Source organism: Falco naumanni, chromosome 3 (genome assembly GCF_017639655.2).
Source record: "Falco naumanni isolate bFalNau1 chromosome 3, bFalNau1.pat, whole genome shotgun sequence".
Taxonomy (NCBI): Eukaryota; Metazoa; Chordata; class Aves; order Falconiformes; family Falconidae; genus Falco; species Falco naumanni.
In genome coordinates, this window is record NC_054056.1 from 97,503,471 (window position 1) to 97,521,488 (window position 18,018).

Below are 18,018 nucleotides of genomic sequence, written 5' to 3' on the forward strand. Positions count from 1 at the left end.
CTGTTCTAGCAGTTGAAACCTGCAACAATTCCATGTGTCAATTTTTTTTTGGTAACTTTATTTTATAGCTAGTAGTGAAATTCATAAAAATGGATAAATATAAAAACATAAATTAAAATATCAACAAAGGAGATCAATACTCTAATATTCAATACGCAAGTCTGCAATAACACTGCATAAATACTTCAACTACAGCTGAATTAACTCAGTTCTGCTTAAGAATGAGTACCTATTTCTACTTATTGTCATGTATTCCAAGTACTCAAAACCTCACATGTTCATCATACAGCCATGAAATCTGGGATGCCACACAAGCAGAACTCCAAATCCCAGGCCATTTGAGACAAGCACTCCTGAAATAATTTCCTGCAAAACAAACAAAAAATTCAACAGCCTTTTTATATTTATTGTCCAGATTCTACTACAACATTTTTGCACACAGTTTGTGAATAAAATCAGAAATTAGTCCAGCTGAAAATGTTCCTAAACATTTGACATTTTTTTCAGCTATTGTACTTTACTAACTCCCACTTTGAGGACACGAAACCAAACTCTTTGCTCAGTAACAAATATTAATTTAATAACCAACAAACTAAGTTCTTCATCATGTTCCTGAGGCACTTTATCTGCTCACAAATATGCTGGAAAGCAAAAGTCCTTGGCTTTCTCACACAGTTTTAATTTCTTCTCCCATGCAGTAATTTGAAAAAGCCATGGCCTACAAACCATGCACAACATAAAAGTCAAGTTATCGAAGGACCCATATGTAGACCACTGCTACCAGAGGAAACCACCTTGAAGTAAGCAGAATAAAACCAGCAACAACAGAGCATCAGCTGTATGGCCTAAGGCAGGCTGAAATATGGACAAACAAAACATCTAGAAGATACTAGGCCTGGTTTGGTTTATATTTCATGTTGCTAGTTTTAAATAACAACGCAGCTTTCCAGTCTCCAGTGGATCAATATCTAGCTAAATATATACACACATGCACGCAGAGAACAGAATAAGTGACTTGGTATTAATGATTTAGTAGGATTTAATAGACACCTATCACACGATTTACTATAACTGTTATGTAAAATATCTGAACAAGAACTGACTAGATCCATCTCTCCATTAGCAACTTTATCATTCAAATATTTTAACGAAAACCTGTAATCCGCATCTATTTAGAATAGGTGCACAATTGACTATCCAAGAACCATATTGCTTGTCTGACCATAGGCAGAACATCAAGTAAAGGACAAACTAAGAGACTGTAACTATGCTACGCTAACCATTGCCATCTTTGACACAGCTGTAGTATGCTCCCAACACACATACACTCACATTTGGACTGCCTTTTGAAAGGTGACACCTAAACCAGTCTTACAGTAAAAAGAAAAAATACATAACAAAAATGTTTCTCATTAAATTTTCCAGTCCTATCATAGATACATATACAGTTTCACCTCAATTTCATTCACTTATCCTCCAATACACAATTCACATACAACTTCCATGTTACTGCTGACAATTCACCACAGCAAACATACCTTTCTGATCCATTACTAATACAATGTATTCAACAGAAAACTAAAGTAACACATAATGGGTGACTGTAAAGTGGTATATTTTCCAGTAAACATATAGAGGTAGAAATAGAAATAGATAGTCCACCCAAATTGTGTATTACTGTCCCAGCTTTATTAAAAAAAAAGGGCACTAATTCATCCACCTTACAAAAGGCCTAAATTTCACAAATCAATAAAGGTACAATGCTGAGAGATTTCAGGGGGCGTGGCTAAGGTTGTATGCACATACCCAACACAATTTTGCACTAATGCTCTTTTTGGTGAATTAGCCCATTAATGGACTAGTAACTCAAACGTTAGTAATACTTAGCAGAAAAAGCAGAGCATGGAATACATAGCCTGACGATGCACCTCTGAACTGTGGGATGAGGAAGAAAAATAACTAATTTGCTGAAGATTTGTTCTGTTTGTAGACGGTATCAGTTTCCTACACATTTCTCTAAATCGCACATAATCCATCACACTCACATGTACACTATAATTTTGAGCTACCTCTGCTGGTCACCTCGTGTGCACAAGCCAAGACCAGATTTAGCACACAAATTTTCTTACCCATTTAGAAACTAAGTCCAAACTCACAGGGGCAGACAGCTGTAAGGCAGTGATCTGACAGCAGTCAGAAACCTTGGTCTACCATGAAGCCACATGAGGCTAGGAGAGGGGTGGGGCAGATACCAATGACATTTCAGTCAATTACAACGACAAAAATCGCGACGAAACGCTAGGTCCCGAAACGTCCGCTGTTCCCGACAGAAGACAGTGGTGCAGGCCTCCCGGTAAGGCGGGCCGGGCTTTCCCCGGCTCAGGGCACACTTGGCTTGTACCGAGGGCCGCCGGGCCGAGCTGTGGAGCACTGGAAAAGGACGGAGGGCAACTGGGACGAAGCCGGTACCCTCCCCGCTGCCCACGGGGCCGGCCGAGCCGCCGGGCGAAGGCGAAGCCCGGTGGGCTCTCCCTCCCGCGCCGCGCACGCCACCGGACCCACCCCCACTCCTCACCCGCGTCGAGCCCCAGCTGGTAGCAGGCCAGCGGCTCCAGGGACAGCTTGTAGCCCTCGAACTTGGGGTCCAAGAGCAGGCGCTTGACCCGCAGGGAGCAGTGGGCGGCGCCCGCCATGCCGCGGCCCCAAGGAAAACTTGGCAGCAGGCAGCAACTCGGCGGCCCCTCAGGCGACGCGCGGGAGCCGCCCCGGAGCACCACGGGAAGGGCCGCGCTGGCGGCCGGCGGCGGCGACGGAGCACGCCGGGAGCTGTAGTCCGGGCCGAGCCGGGATCCCTGGGCGCGCCGGGAGCTGTAGGCCGCGCCGGGTCGCGGCCAGGAGCCCTGGGGCACGCCGGGAGCTGTAGTCGCCTAGCCGGCGGCACCGTCCCGGACTACGTTTCCCGGCGGCCCCCGCAAGCGAGGAGAGGGGGGCGGGCGGCGGCACGTGCGTCCGGGAGGCGGTTCCACGTCCTGCCGCCGGGGAGTGGCAGCGCCGCGGCGGGGTGAGCCGGGAGCGCGCCGGGCTTGGGCCTGGGGCTGTACCCGCTGCCGAGCCCCGTGCCCACGCCCTCGCTCCGGCCGCGGCGGGGGGGCCGCTGGGTGGGCCGGGCGGGTGAGGCGCCGGGTGGGAGGGTCGGGCTGCGGGGGGCCTGTGCCCGGCGAGGTGGGCCGCGGCCGCCTGGTGACCTGCCGGTGCCCCCGGCGCTGGGGAGGCGGGCAGTGCCGTTCCGGTGGGGCTGCGGGCGTGCTCTCCTCCGGGGCGGGTCACGTACCGGTGCGCCGGCCAGGCGCTGCGGGGTTGTGTCAATGGGCGCAGTGCTGCGCCGGTGACTGTTCTTTTTGTGGTGCCGGTGACACCGATGCTTGTCACAGCGCTGTTCTGTTCTGTGTAGGTCGGTGACAAACCCAGATTGCCAACATGAATAAAGACGCCCAGATGAGAGCAACCATTAACCAAAAGCTAATAGAGACAGGAGAGCGAGAACGGTAAGTAAGCTTCCTACTCCGTGCCAGTAAGGGGCGTTAAATGTTATCAGCCATGAAGTACACCTAGCAGTAAAGATTAATTAAGCTTAACTCTAAATTCTTCATATGCCTGCATATGAAAGTCTCATGTATTATATAAAGTTATATATATATTAAAAAAAAAAAAAACAACAGCTGATTTTTTTTGCCTTTTGAACAGTTTTATTGCAGGTTTATACTTGAAAGGAGAAGCTGGGAAAATAAAGGATGGGGCGGTTGGTTTATGAATTCTAAAGCTTTATTTTATTCTGGTACTTTGTGTTGGAAAGCTCTTGGTTCGTATAAAAATCACCATTAAATGCAACTCAGCATTGAATGGTGTGGGTTTTTTTGATAAAGAGAACGAGGCAAAACTTTCCTTTTTGCTCTTAAGTTTTTCTTGGGTTCCCATCTTTTCTCTTGTTAGGGAAAGAAGTATACAGTGAAACACATAAAACAGCACTTGTGCAAGTCGTTGTAGAGATCTCAATAAAGGCAACAAATTATCCAAGGCAGAGTGGCAGCTAGTTCTTGGCCTTTTGTTGCTTCTTCACTCTGTTCTATTTGCATTGTATTTACATATAACTAGCATGCTTGTGAAGTTTCCCTTATGATTTTACTAGTAACACTACACATCAAAACCTCCACTTCCTTCATTTTTCGAGGCCTTTATGAGAAGGAGTATTGTTTCTAGGTCATAGCCCTGTACCTAGCCTTAACTTTTGTAGACTGACATGGTGTCTGTGGAGATTCCAGAGCTTCAGCAGACCAAGCAATTTCTTGAAATGGTACTGGGACCTATTTTATTCTAATTTAAGAGTGAGAAGAGTTTTGACAGGGTGTCAAAAGCTCTAATATAAACATCCTTTACCAGACCTGTACTGTGATCAGAGACAGCACTCAGATTTCTTGAATACCCAGAAGCAGTGAATGTAACCTGTATTATTACTCTGCTTTTTGTCATCAGTTCAACTGCCCTCTGGACAATGCACTGAGTAAAAGGGATTAGATCTACACAGTTCAGCCTCTTGCTGTAATCCTTTGATTCATAAAAACAGAATCTTGCTAGAGTTATTTAGTATGGTACAAGGTAAGTATGCTTGCTAGCTGATGGAATAAAGGATAAAAATGTTAAAGGTTATTTTATCGTATCTTACTTTCATTTTCCCATCTGTTTTTCAGTACTAATTTTCACTTTTTTTAGTTAGCTTTCAATATTCTCTTCTGATATATGCAGTAGATGTATCATCACAGCAGATTGTTGTGTGTCTTCTCTGTTTAATGCCTGAATTCTTGTTGCTTACACTTATAATTTCTAACCATACTTAGGAAGATAAGATATGATCCCTTCATCTTCACTCAGCATGAGGTAAAGTGTAACCGGGGAGAGAAACCTGCAGTTGAAGACAGTGGTATAGAATTCTGCTTTCAGAAAAGAGGGGGGAAGGTTTTATTTGTTTTGAAGGCCAGGTTTCAGGTGAAATATTCTAACTTTGAAAGTTAGCATACGTTTGCTAACAGACTCTGACAGTTCAAGTGGTTCAAGGGTTTCTACCTCTTTTCCATGGCTGCAGCATCAACACTGCCTGAAGAAATACTGTGAATTAGCTCCTGATCTGCCAACTCCTTGTGGTTCAACATGGTAAACAGAAATTGGTACCCATTTGGGTTAGGATTCACATGCTGTTCAGCCACTTCTGCTGCTGGTCTGGGAGTTCTGCTATGAGTAGTGATTGTAGGCTTGGCTTGGCACTGAAGCATATTTAAGTTCTCAGGCATGTTTGCTGTTCCTAACAAGATTATATATTGCCTTAACAGCCTTAAAGAGTTGCTGAGAGCCAAATTAATTGAATGCGGCTGGAAAGATCAGTTGAAGGCACACTGCAAAGGTAACAATAGTCAGATAACTAATGCCCCTTGTAATCAGCTGTGGTTCCGGCCAAATAAAAGGCCCAGATGAAGGCTTTACTGCCTAACAGTCAATTAAAATGGGACTTGGGCCAGAGGAAGGTATCTCTGCATGCAAGAATCTTGCTATCTTGGGAAAAAAAAACCTTGAAACTTCTTCTCTGATCTGATCTCTATTAAGCTTCTGATAAAAGCATTGCAACTGATTCTTTATCATGATGATACGACTTTTTGTTCTGAGAGAGATTACTTCCTTACCACAGAAGAATAAAAGCTAAGATAAAGGAACATGGAGCAAATGCAGCAGTATGCAACTTAGAAACTTAAGAGAACTTTGTTTTCTGCACATGGGAGAGAAAGAAGTGCATTTGTACTCTCTGAATACATTCTTGAAACTAAGATAATCTACTTAGATGAGAGAAAACAAGCAGATGAGCCTCTAAATAACCAAATCTTTAGTTTTAGCATTACTACAATTTACTGACTTGTAAATTGCATGAAACTATTATAAATGGTATTTAAGCATCTGGGAATGTGATCATGTGATGAAATTTCCTTAAAGCAAATAACAAATACCTTGAGCTTTAATTCTGTTTTGGTCTATTGTGCCCAGCAAGTCAATATTCCATTATAAAGTCTTTCTTTTTGTAGGGCTGAGTGTGTTAAATTGTTTTCATAGGTGGTTTTGCAGAGAAGGCTGAAATGATCCTTGCTTGCAGTTGTCTGCCTGATGTCACTGCCAGAGACAATCCATTTCAATAGTACAGATAGCAAAAGAGATATTTATCTGCCTTCTCAATTGCATACTTTATCCTGTGCTATAGTAAAGTTATATAAAATTACTTGGTTTATATTAGCACATTGAACTGTAGCTTCAGCTGCTGAGAATGCAAATATAAGTTTGTTTGTCTCTGTTAAAGCCCTAATAACCTCCAAAAGAAAGGACAGAGAGGAATTTGTGGGGGTTAGGTGTTTTTTTGCTGTTGTTGTTTCATTGTGGTGGGGGTTTTTTGGATTGGTTTTTGGTTTGGGATTGGGGTTTTTTGGTAACTTGTTCTAGAGCCTCTTGCCATTGTGGATAAGGGCCAGTAATTGAGGAATCCAGGATTAATTTCTACAGACAATTCATCCAAGAAAATCAGTTTATAAATAGTTCATGTGGTGTCAGTTCAGAAAACAGTGTCTTGGGGACAATCAATCCTATGTACTGACATACAGTTAAAACTATTCAAGTTTAGACAAAATATTTTAGGATTATGCTACTGAATTGAAGTTTCTACTCAGCATTGACTTCTGCATTTTTCAGTAGTCTTCAGGGTGTTATAAATAGGCAATCGTTTAAATACTGGTATATATTAATCACACGGTATGTCTTTAGCGTAGCTTTTGTTTTGCTGTAGATGTATACCATTCTTTCAGATATGCTTTTTTACTTTGCTGAAATAGAGAGGGAGACATTGTTTAAACCAGTTAGGAAGAGTAGTAAGTATTTGCTGTCTCTCTGCTCTCCCTTGTATGTTCCAAAGTCTTTTTCCAATTGCATCTCTTTCTCACTATTACATAAAATGTGTTTGAAGAGATAAGCAGACCAACTTGTGAACTGCTACAACACTCCAGTAATGTACACATCTGGTAATGCTCAGATAAGCTTAAACTTTGTAACGTTGGATTTTAAAATACGAGCTGATCAAGATGCATCAGTAGTGACAAGTTCCCATCCTTAAACCTGCGATATGAATGAGAGACTAAATGCACTGTACAATGCAGTAAGTACTGAGTTAATAACCTGCAGTGTATGACTTCATATTCCCTGATGACCTACACATACAGGTTTTGTCTTCTAATGAATAGATTAAAAGACTTAAAATATTGGTCTTGGTCTTCCTCAGATGTCATTAAAGAAAAAGGATTAGAGCATGTTACTGTTGACGATTTGGTGGCAGAAATCACTCCAAAAGGCAGAGGTAAGAAAATGCCAATGTGGATATGGCAGTACCACAGTAAACATACCTACCTGTATTTCATTAATATTTTGAAAGCATCATTATGAATTTGCCTGTGTTGGATTCAAGGAAAAATGTTAATAGGTTAAGATTAACTACAAATAAAAGAGAATTTGTATTATGCAACAGCCGTTAAAAACATGTAATGAGCTGTGTGTGTAGATTACTTCTACAGGTTACATTATTTAGTCATGAGTCTGTATTCATCTTTATAATTGACTTAATGGTCTCAAGACAACCTGAGGTACGCAGCAGAGATAAAAATTCAAATTCTTTTTAAGATGGAAAATAGGAACTACCAGTACTTGTGTAATGGGAAAAGGAAAGGATGTAGCATATAGAGAAAAACAGAATCTCTTCAGGAAATATTGCAGTTGTCTTTGTATAGACAACTTATATAGGCAATTTATATTGGACTCTTTATTAGGCTTTAGTGTTAGTGGGAGAAACTTTGTCTTAAATGAAAATAGACCTTTAAAATAACTTGCTGGAGACCCTTACTCTGAGGTCATGTCTGAGATTATTTTTTTTGGTCTCAAATTTGTGAAGAAGAAAAGGTAGGATAATCAGCTAGTTTCTAGTGATTATATCCTATCTACTGTTCAATAGTTCTTTCCCTTAAACTTTCCAATTTTCTTGACTATGGCTAGGCAAAAACCTGCCAGTAACAAGTGTTCTCAGTAGACTTCAGTTTTAGCCTATTTTGAATGGGAAAATATAGATCTGCTATTTGAAAATCAAGAAGTTTCAGTTACTTTAGGAATTAACAGAATTGCAATAACAAACAAATAATAAAGTAGCTGTTGTAAAAGGTTGATGTAGGCATATTTTTTAATTTTGGGTTTTTTAACTCTTCCTTTCTTTTGTGTGTTACAGCCTTGGTACCAGACAGTGTAAAGAAGGAACTTCTGCAAAGAATAAGAACCTTTCTTGCCCAGCATGCCAGTCTTTAACTTTGATGTTCATCTGGGTTACAGTGTTTTCTCTTTCTGTACTATGTCAGTCATGTCAGGATTGGAATGCAGTTTACATACTTAAGTATGGAATTTATATTTTTTTTTTGTATGATGAGTTGAAGTTTCTTTGCACTGCATCAGTTTCTTAAACTTGGTGTTATTTTGATAAAAAATTTTGTGGACTTGTGGTTCTAAGCCTTTTCTCTATGTCAGTGCACTGTAATGTGGTATCACCTATTCCACTTTTTAATAATCCATAATTTTATATGGTTGTGCAAACTTGCTTAGATTTTTAAAGAAAAGCAATTAACAAGTTATGTTGACTAGAAATGCAGAATGGGGGAAAAAAGCCTGTGGAAAATGTCATATGGCATACTCCTGAGCATATCCTTTCTAGTAGCTGGACAGGACAAAGAAGTTAAGACTGCATCAAACTGTTGGTGGCATTCCTCTTGCAACTTCTTTGCTAGAGTGGCTGAAGCCTCTGAATTGTGTTGCAAATACTAACTGGTAAGAGGCTGAATTCTTCAAACAAAAGGCAGTTGTATTTTCATCAGCAATTCTCTTTTGTTTTCACATTTACTTTAATGAAAAAAAAGAGTAACTATTCTGATCCATGACAACTACTGTTTTCCAGCTTTGCACATATTGCTGGTAATTTTTAATTATGTGTTTCTTTGGGGCCTCTTGAAGTTTCAGCGTAATACAGTAATTTGCCAACTGAAGTCTCTTACGATGATCCAGATACATTTTAAATTTTTGTAACTGCAACATCAGCCAGGTTTATAAATAACTGCAAAAAAACCCACTTAATTAATAGAGAGGATCAGGCAAGGGGCTTTGAAGTGACAACAGTTAATTTTTGCCAGCTTCGGTTTGAGGCGTCCGAAAGGTTAGGGAGCGCAGGAGAAGCAGAAGCCGAATGAGCAGGTAGGTGCTGTTGGGATTCGGCTACTGGGAAAAATGAATCGACATGACTCGCAGTACTGAGCAGAACAGCACTTACAAGTTGTCACTGCAGGGCGCCCGCTCCGGGGCTTCGTGCCCTTCCCGCCGCCGCTGCGAGCGGCTGCCGTCGGAGCCGCGCGGGGGCAGCCGCGCCTCACGCGTGGGGAACGGCGCGGGGGGCGCTGCTCGCCCCGGGCGTCCCTGCGGGGAAACGCCGCGCCCGGGGCTGCGCCCGCCCGCTCGCCGTGGGGGCGGCTCGGCGGCGCAGGGCTGCGGCAGTGCTGCCGGCCTGGCTGCTCAGGCAGCGAACGGCGGCAGAGACGCGAGAGGAGAGTGTGGCGCCGGACAAAAGCCGGTGTACGCTGGGCAATGCCGGCGCTCGATGGCACAAGGTGTCACCCGGCACCGCCGCCTGTTGTCTACACAAGAGCAAGTTCCTGCTGAGGCTGGAACATCGCAGGAGCCAGGATCAATCTGCTGCAGTATGTGGATACTCCTCCTGAGGGCCTGGGCTGCACTGTTTCAAATCTGCCTTTATGCCAGTTGGAGCATACTTGTTGTATGTTATTGTCTCTACCCTATCGAGTAATGGTGGACGTCAGAAAGAAGAAAATTCTTTTGTCCGCTTAGAAGTCCGTCTTGGGTTTTAAAAAGTTTATTTGCGTTAAATTTGCGTCATGGTTTAACCCCAGCTGGAAACTAAGCCTCACTCAGCCATGCACTCACTCCCCCTACAGTGGGATGGGAGGGTGTTTGGAAGGGTAACAGTGAGAAAACTCGTGGATTGAGATAAAGACAGTGCAATGGATACAGCAAAAGCCGCACACGCAAGCAAAGCAAGGAATTAATTCACCACTCCCCACCGGCAGGCAGGTGTTCAGCCATCCCCAGGGAAACGGGCTCGTAACGCAGAAAGATTACAAACACCATCAGTTTAAACATCCCTCCTTCCTTATTCTTCCCCCAGCTCTATATGCCAAGCATGATATCATATGGTACGGGATATCCCTTTGGTCAGTTGGGGTCAGCTGTCCCGGCTGTGTCCCCTCCCAGCTCCTTGTGCCCCCAGCCCGCTTGCTGGTGGGGTGGGGTGAGGAGCAGAAAAGCCCCTGGCTCTGGGTAAGCCCTGCTCAGCAGTAACAAAAACATCCCTGTGTTATCAACATGGTTTTCAGCACAAATCCAAAATGTAGCCCCATACCAGCTACTATGGAAAAGATTAACTCCATCCCAGTCAAAACCAGCACAGTATGTTAATTCAGAGTTTGATTGCAACTTCATTTGCAACGAGTATGTTCTGTTTGAATTGCATATACGTATATTTAATCTTCATTCTAGACTTGATTTACCCAAAGCTAGTAACTGATGGAGTACAGAATATTTCTTCATGCAATCTAGCAGAATATACACCAGATGAGTGTATGTTTAATGTATGGCAAGGCCATAAAATATCTTCCATATTCTTACTTTTTTGTTCCTAGAGATCTTTGCTAATGTTCTTCGATATTTTGCATGACTCTGAAAGCCTTTGCTTAATGAATGGCTGCAGTGTGTTGTGGGCACACAATAATGTGCTCCAGAGCTTCCATTTTATTTCCTTTAGTGTGGTGGAAGAGGGCCAGACTTAAGGTATTCATAGAGCAAACCGTGGAAGGCTTGTTGTCTCATTAGTAAACATTTGAGATTCCAGCCAGAACATGACAGTTGAAGTGCAGTTGCTGTAAATGCAGTGTAGTTCTCCTCTGTAGGCAGCTCATGCTTGGCACAGAGTGAAGGCTGAATGTCGCATGGATTTTCAGAAAGTTGTGCTAACCAATCTGAAGTTAAAGGCTTGACAAACAGCTCTTTCACATGCCTCCAAAATTATGTGGTAAAATTCTGCCCAGACTGGCTTAAAGTGCAAGAGCATTCAAAGACCCTGAAGGAAGAGGAGAGTGCCTGCCTTCCAGACACACACCAGTTAGTGGCTTCCATCTCAGGCTAACACTGGCTGTTGTCTGTTCCTGCAGTGAGTTTTGCTCATCACACCAGTGCAGCCTCCACTTGGCAGCTAGGCAAAAAGCACGTTTGACAACATGTGCAGATCCAACTTACACCGAGCTGATGGGTCAGAGGTATCTTCATGGATCTTCTAAGAATGAAGTTAGATATGGGGTGATATCAGCAATGGGAGATGGTTTCCTGTGGAATAAATTGGTCCCCTTAGTGGCCTTATTTTGGTTTTAACTTCAGGTTTTGTTCTCAGATGCACAGGGTGGCTTTGTTTTGCAAACTATTCTCTGCACTATCTCAGTTTCTACTCATTTGGTTGAGTATTGAAAACAATCAGCAACATTCAGGATTCAGCCACAACGTTAGTCCTGTTGAGGTTTTTTTTCCACACACCAAAAAGTAAGATCTGTACTGTTAAAGGTTCCATACCTATAGCACATACGGATAGATGCATTAACTATTTTGAAGTTGAAGAAAAAGCTTAAGCATTTTCAGTGTCATGAAATGCATCTGTTCCTTACAAAGGTAGACAGCATTCAGAACTAAGTAGCCAAGAAGTGACAATTTAGGAGTGATGTGAATTACTTCAGCTATGGGCTTATACTTCTTTTAGATGACAGCCCTATATATACACTCTAGTAGTTGATTCAGCCCAGTCTTTTTGTAGATGAGCCTGTATAAAATACAATCAGTTTGTAAATTGACATTGAAATAATGGGTCAGATAACAGCTAGAGTAAATTGGTATAGCTGTGCATGTGCACTAATCCAAATTCTATGTGGCAGTGAATTGAATAGTCCTACTCTGTCAATGAAAAACCAACAGAAAAACGTTATTTAGCCTCTCCCTTAGTCAGGTCCTGAGGGGTCTGAAATACACAGTGAACTGAAACTGGTTAGACTATAACTGGTTTGATATTTCTTCATGAATACTTTTCCACATTGAAATAGTTCAGTCAAAAAATGTTATAAAACATTAACATCACCAAGAAATCCTGCTGGGATGTCAAACGTACATCACATCTTAGATAGAACCTTACCATTTTGCCACCACAGGCTTTTGAATATTTTTCTGTTCTTTTTTTCCTATTCTTCTTCATCCTTGTTTACTGTCATAGTGTTTCAGAATGGACTTTTATCACTGGAGAACAAGTATGTCTGAAGTCTGTTTAAATCCAGTAAGAGTCCATCAGTTCTATTAAAAAATTACTACTGCTTCTCAGTTCTTCTCTCTGGAGGGTTCTTTGGGATGACAGCTCTGCAGTACCAAGGCCGTGTCTTCATCTTTTCTTTCACATAATGGAATATGTTTAATTGTAGTGATTGTGGCACCTTGATAGTTTGGCTTTAACTTAGTGATTGAGTTTTCACTGAAGCAATGAAAAATATCCAATGTTTTTACCTGCTGGCTTTCTTTAAATTTCTAAGTGTTTGCAATTGAAATTAGAATTTTGTTCTACTTGGCCTGTTTTTCAAAGCTGTTCGGATTCTAAAAGAAACAGCTGTGGCTGTAGAGCCAAATTTGTAATTACTGCAGCCCCAAATGAGGAAAAAGGAATTCCTTTCCTCATAAATAATTTATACTTCACCACTTCAGTGTAATGAATAGGTTAATCAGCATTCTGCTTGGAATGAGAAAGGGCCTAATCTCGCTTCACTGTATTTCACAATTAACACGGTGCTCTCCATCTGAACAGCATTATTAAAAATGTTCTTTACACTTACTTTATCAGTAGTGAAGTGATTTAGTAGTAGATCATAAAAAACATCCCTCTAAGAAATCCCTGCTGATTTCTGTTTCTTTGAGTTACTAGGAAAGCGGTTATCTATTATTTCAATCATTGATCCTGAGGTAAAGTATCAAGCTGCTGCTGATAAAATCTGCAGCTGGCAGCCCATGGGTGAATACTGACAAGGGCAGCGCAACCTGGCCTCTTCTGTTGGCTGGCTCCCATCAACTGCCTGCGTAAAAAGTCAGTGCAGTGTTGAGTTTTTACATCTAGTGCAGAAGGCAAAAGCAATGCTTTATTCTCTGGAAAGCAATGACACTGGAAATCATAGTGAAAAAAATATCATCTGCTTCCACAGGATCTTTGAATACATATGAACAGAGATGAGCATAACACTGATCTTAGCTTTGTATACTGCATTGATGAGACTGATGCTCATGATGTACAACTCGCAGTTTTGAAAGGAAGAAGGAAAACATGGAGTACCGAAAAAGGAATTGGTGGCTGGTGGCTAGCACTGCTAGTTAAGCTTTAAAAATATCCCCCAGCGTTAGTTTGTTTAAAAGAAAGCTGTTGATAGAAAATATGGTTGTGATGTGTCAGAACTTTCTCAGGGAGAAAACAGGAAACAAAGGGCACTTTAACAGAGCAAGGAATAAAGAGTAGACAGAAATAGAAATCGAACAAATTCAAACTTAAAATGAAATGGCATTTGTGTAAGCACAGTTGCTTAATCAATGGAACCAACTATGAGGTAGTATAGTGAGCGGATCCTTCATTTTTCAATGCTTTCCTGAGTACAGGATACCTTTCTGGAAGAGCTGCTTTAGTTTAGAGTTACCCAAACTTTCTGGAAATGCAGTACTTGCCTATGAGTGTTCCCCAAAGCTGGCAGCAGCAGCTCAGTTTCTTCCAGCTGAGAAAGGAAAACAAGAATACTCTGTGTCTATACTTCTGCTCCCTTGCAAAAGAAACAGAGGCAGTTGAGGTCCAGAGCAGTTCACTGATTTGTATAAATGTCCTCTGCTTTTTAACTCCTCTGTTCTGGAAAAGATGAGTGGCATCTTAGATGCTGTTTTCTAACACTTTCCAAGGTGAAGCTTTTAATGAAGTTTCCATAAAAAGAACTGCTGCTTTAGTTGAACACAAACAGAAGCTGTTAGCCCCAGTACAGGTGCAACTGGGTGGAAAGCAATGCCCTTAGAGTCTGTGATGGAAGTGGCAATAGCCAGTTAAGCATTACAAAGTATTTTTTTGTAACTTGGATTAAAAAATGCTCGTATCTAGCTAATCTGTTAACTTTTTCCTGTGCATTTCACTCTGAGATGTTTCTGTGCAAATACTGGATCAGCTTGCTAATATTTGAGTAGTTCAGATTACATTTTAAAATACCTGTTGACATACTGTTTGCAAGGAGGTGTTTCACCAAATAGTCAATGGACAGAAGAGGATTGTTCTTCCCCTGTTAAATAAATATCAGAAAGAGTATTATCTATGCCTGGCTTCTGCCTAGTGACTGCTGCAATAATATTTTATGATCATTTAATAAAATGCTTTCTCACTATCATGAGGTAAACAGGAAAACTTGGTAATGAAGTAAAAAATGTATTTATTTCACTTCCTCATTTCCTTTCTTTGATTGCTGTCTCCTATAGACTATATTTACAAGCTTATGGAGTTATATTCAAAACCACCTGTTGTTGTTTTTTTCACCCCATCAAAACTGGGATCTAGATGTCCCAATCCACATTTTACTGAGACAGTAAAGTTTGTCTGAAGCTGGCATTGATTTTAGTCAGATTTTGGCAGCTCAACATTTCCAACAGCCACTTAGGCTTGGCACACAAGTGCTCAGATAAGAACTTGAGTTTTGAAGTTTTTGAGCTAAAACATAGGTGGGTTTTGCTGAATTGATTTGTTTTAAAATGAGAAAAGGGAGGATTCATTATTAATTTAAGGAGTTTTTTTTTTTTTTCTATTAAGTTCTTTTCTCAACTTTGGAATAATTCTTGAAATGAGATAATTAGATCTGGAAAAGGACATGGAAAAAAACCAAAATCCAAAAAAAAGAAACTCACCTTTTATCAATAGGTAGAAATTTCTCTAACAAATGCTGAAGCATGAAGAAACAAAGAAGTTTCATGATTCTCTCCCTCTAAAAAAAAACCAAAACCCAAAACGAAAAAAACCCAACAACCCCCCCCAAAAAAAACTAGAAAGAAAATCCTTTGCTTTCCTAAATGCTTTCCCCAACAAAACTTCATCTTTCCACGCTATGTACTCTCTCCTATGCACGCAGACATGCACACATAAGTAGACAACTGTTTTGATAAAGCAATATGCTAGATACTCAAGTATTTAGATAATTTGAATTCAAATGCTAACACTATGCCTAGGTTCCATCTTCTAATAACTTGAATTCAGTGCATATAATTATATTTTCCTTACTAAGAAATACAAGAAAGGCTATGTGTGTAAGTCAAGCAAGATTACTTAATGACTACATACATGCTACAGGATGGAAAGGAAGATTTTCTATTTAGTAATGAAGTGATAAATTAGTTGTATATAGAACAGGTCCCATCATCTTCACCTTAATTTGCAGATGAGGAACATGAGGATTATAAGGAATATAAAGCTTATAAGGAATATAAAGCATAAATTTTCTTCTGATATAAAAACCCTAGGCTGTTTTTTCCCCCCTGCCAATTCTAATACTATTTTCTATTTTAGTTTATGCGTTTGTTCTATCTATTAAAACCAATAATGACTGAGAGCCAATACGAATCATAATCACCTATTGCTCTGTTGTCTGCAGCTAAAAGTATTCAGAGATACCCAGTCATTCCTAAAGGAAACCGGGATCTAGGAGCCAGAGCAGAATGCTTTAATCCCCCTGAGATACGAATCCCAAGCACACCTTGCACTTATTGAGGGGATTTACTTCCTGCCAAAGTGCAGCAGCAGGCACTGCTTTCTTTAGGATGCAGCTGAATGAAGAAGAAATAATTGGGCTAACTTGTATAGAGAACCTAATAGTTAAATCACACAGTCAAGATCTAAACAGCTGGTAGATTATTTGGGAAAGAAAAGAGATGGGTTAGTCACCTCCTTCCCGACCTCCCAAAATGTAAGTAATCCCTCACTTTAAATCTTCTGCCTGCTGGGTGAATGGCCTTACTGACAAGCTACAGCCTTTTATGTCATGAGTTATGGGGGGATGAACTCCGATACCTCTGTTTACTTGTGCTACTGTGACAAAAATAGTAATTGAGAGAGCAAAAGGAAGCCTGTCTCTGTATCCTCTTGGTTAGCTCACTTGCCTGGCAGGGACAAGGGAAACTGGGTTCTGGTACCTACTCCCAGCACTGATTCTGTATATTAACCCTTTGTAATTGTATATAGAAACACCCTAGCAAGGAGGAGCTGTTGCCATCAGCAGGGAGAAGAATCCAGGAACAACTCTCCAGGAAATTTTTTCAGCATGAGGCTGAAGTCACACATTCTTTATCACCTCTGAGTTCTTCACATCACTGAACGAACCAACCAGCCTCTTCCAACCTGAGGTGGGTATACCTCTAGGCTGACTGAGGGTTCTAGCTGGCCAGGCTTCACTGTGAAGGTCAGTGCCTCGCAGAGAGATGCTAAAGAATATCCCCTTGGATCACTCTCAGGGGAACAACGAAAACTGCCCAGTCCAGCAGAAGGTTGAATGTCTGCAATCTACTCTGAGCGCGAGGAGATCTAGGCAGTTACTGCTGCTCTTTGGTCTCTCTTGGCCACTGCTGCCAAAAAAATTACTTGGTGGACACCTTTTACTGTTTCAAATATATTTTTTAATATATCATATGCTTATTAAAAGTCAGTTTGTTGAATTTTCCTACAAACGCCTGTCACCAAGAGCACCAGTCTGGAAATTTCCTCTACAAGGCGTATCAAGCCTTAATGTGCATGAGGGAAGGAATTTAAGGTATGTTGGCAGAGACAGTGGAGAGCAGAGCCTCAGCCTGGAGACCTTTAGAGAGAAAAGAGGCATTCATGACTACTTGCCTACTTACTTTGGAAAGGGGACACATTTTCACACACACTAGGACACACATTTGCCTAAACTTAGACAAACTTTTTTGACAGTACTTAGATTTTATGAAAAATAGCTGGACAGGAATACTGCAAAGGAATAGAAAATGTATCTAATGATGGAACTTCTCCATCTCATCTAGAGTTTCAGGACAGTTAACGATGAAATTTCAAAGAGCAGAATATTAATTTGTAGCAGCAGTATAGACATTTACTTCTGAATTTTATAGTAAAAACCTGCAATTTTTCTGTGGTTGAAATTATAAAAACTTTATTTTGACCAGAATCAAACACTTGTCAAGGGTAAAATCTCTTCTGCAAATGTCAAGCTCAAGTTACTGCACAATTCAACAGGACTGTAACTGAGGAAAGGTACACTTAGATAAAAAAGCTATTCATAGCTTTAACAAATTACTGAACAGTGAGAGAGCACACAAGTAAATTAAGTGCATATACCAGAGAAAGAGGAATTCATATCGAAAGAGGGACTGTTTCCCTTTTATAGACAGAATGACATTATTACATAGAAACATGAACATATTGGGATAGCAACTATCCAGTGGCTGAGGTAGAAATTGCTTTAGATGTAAAGACATGACACCAGCAAGCTTGCAAATTGTCAGGTGAGGTGATTGGTATTTGTAATACCTAACACTTGTAAAAGAAAATAAAAGCACTAATAATAATAAAAAAAAAGTAGTTCCCTAATAAACTTTATTAGTTTACTGTAGCAGTACTACATTTGCTGTGGCAATGAAATATCTAAGATTTAAGAAGATCTCTTTGGGAAAACTAACTGATCCAAAGGAATCCAAGTTAAAAACTTAAGAGGTAAGTGTTAA

The 18,018-nt window shown here is 40.9% G+C and overlaps 2 protein-coding genes across 8 annotated transcripts in view; one reads left to right on the forward strand and one right to left on the reverse strand.

The window, feature by feature from the left end:
* Positions 1–2,791, reverse strand: part of NUDCD1 (NudC domain containing 1) — a 41,438-nt gene extending 38,647 nt beyond the window's left edge. The window contains exons 1-2 of one of the 3 annotated variants that reach the window (XM_040586243.1): positions 2,576–2,650; positions 275–366 (exon numbers count right to left, since the gene is read on the reverse strand). Coding sequence is in view for 1 of the 3 variants with exons in the window: in XM_040586241.1 (XP_040442175.1) it covers positions 2,576–2,693 (118 nt within the window). In the remaining 2 variants the exon portion in view is untranslated. Of the gene's footprint in view, positions 1–229; positions 367–2,575 lie in introns of all 3 variants that reach the window. The other 2 variants (XM_040586242.1, XM_040586241.1) reach the window with 2 other exon arrangements.
* ENY2 (ENY2 transcription and export complex 2 subunit) lies at positions 2,335–8,612 on the forward strand. 5 transcript variants are annotated; one of them, XM_040586249.1, is made up of 5 exons: positions 2,335–2,353; positions 3,452–3,545; positions 5,382–5,452; positions 7,361–7,435; positions 8,351–8,612. In XM_040586249.1, exons 2-5 carry the CDS (start codon positions 3,478–3,480, stop codon positions 8,425–8,427), a joined length of 291 nt encoding a protein of 96 aa, XP_040442183.1. In that variant the 5' UTR covers positions 2,335–2,353; positions 3,452–3,477; the 3' UTR covers positions 8,428–8,612. The 5 variants fall into 5 exon arrangements, with proteins under 5 accessions (XP_040442183.1, XP_040442178.1, XP_040442180.1 ...); XM_040586244.1 differs by lacking the exon at positions 2,335–2,353 and adding an exon at positions 2,937–3,061; XM_040586246.1 differs by lacking the exon at positions 2,335–2,353 and adding an exon at positions 3,140–3,158.
* The last annotated feature ends 9,406 nt before the right edge of the window (positions 8,613–18,018 follow it).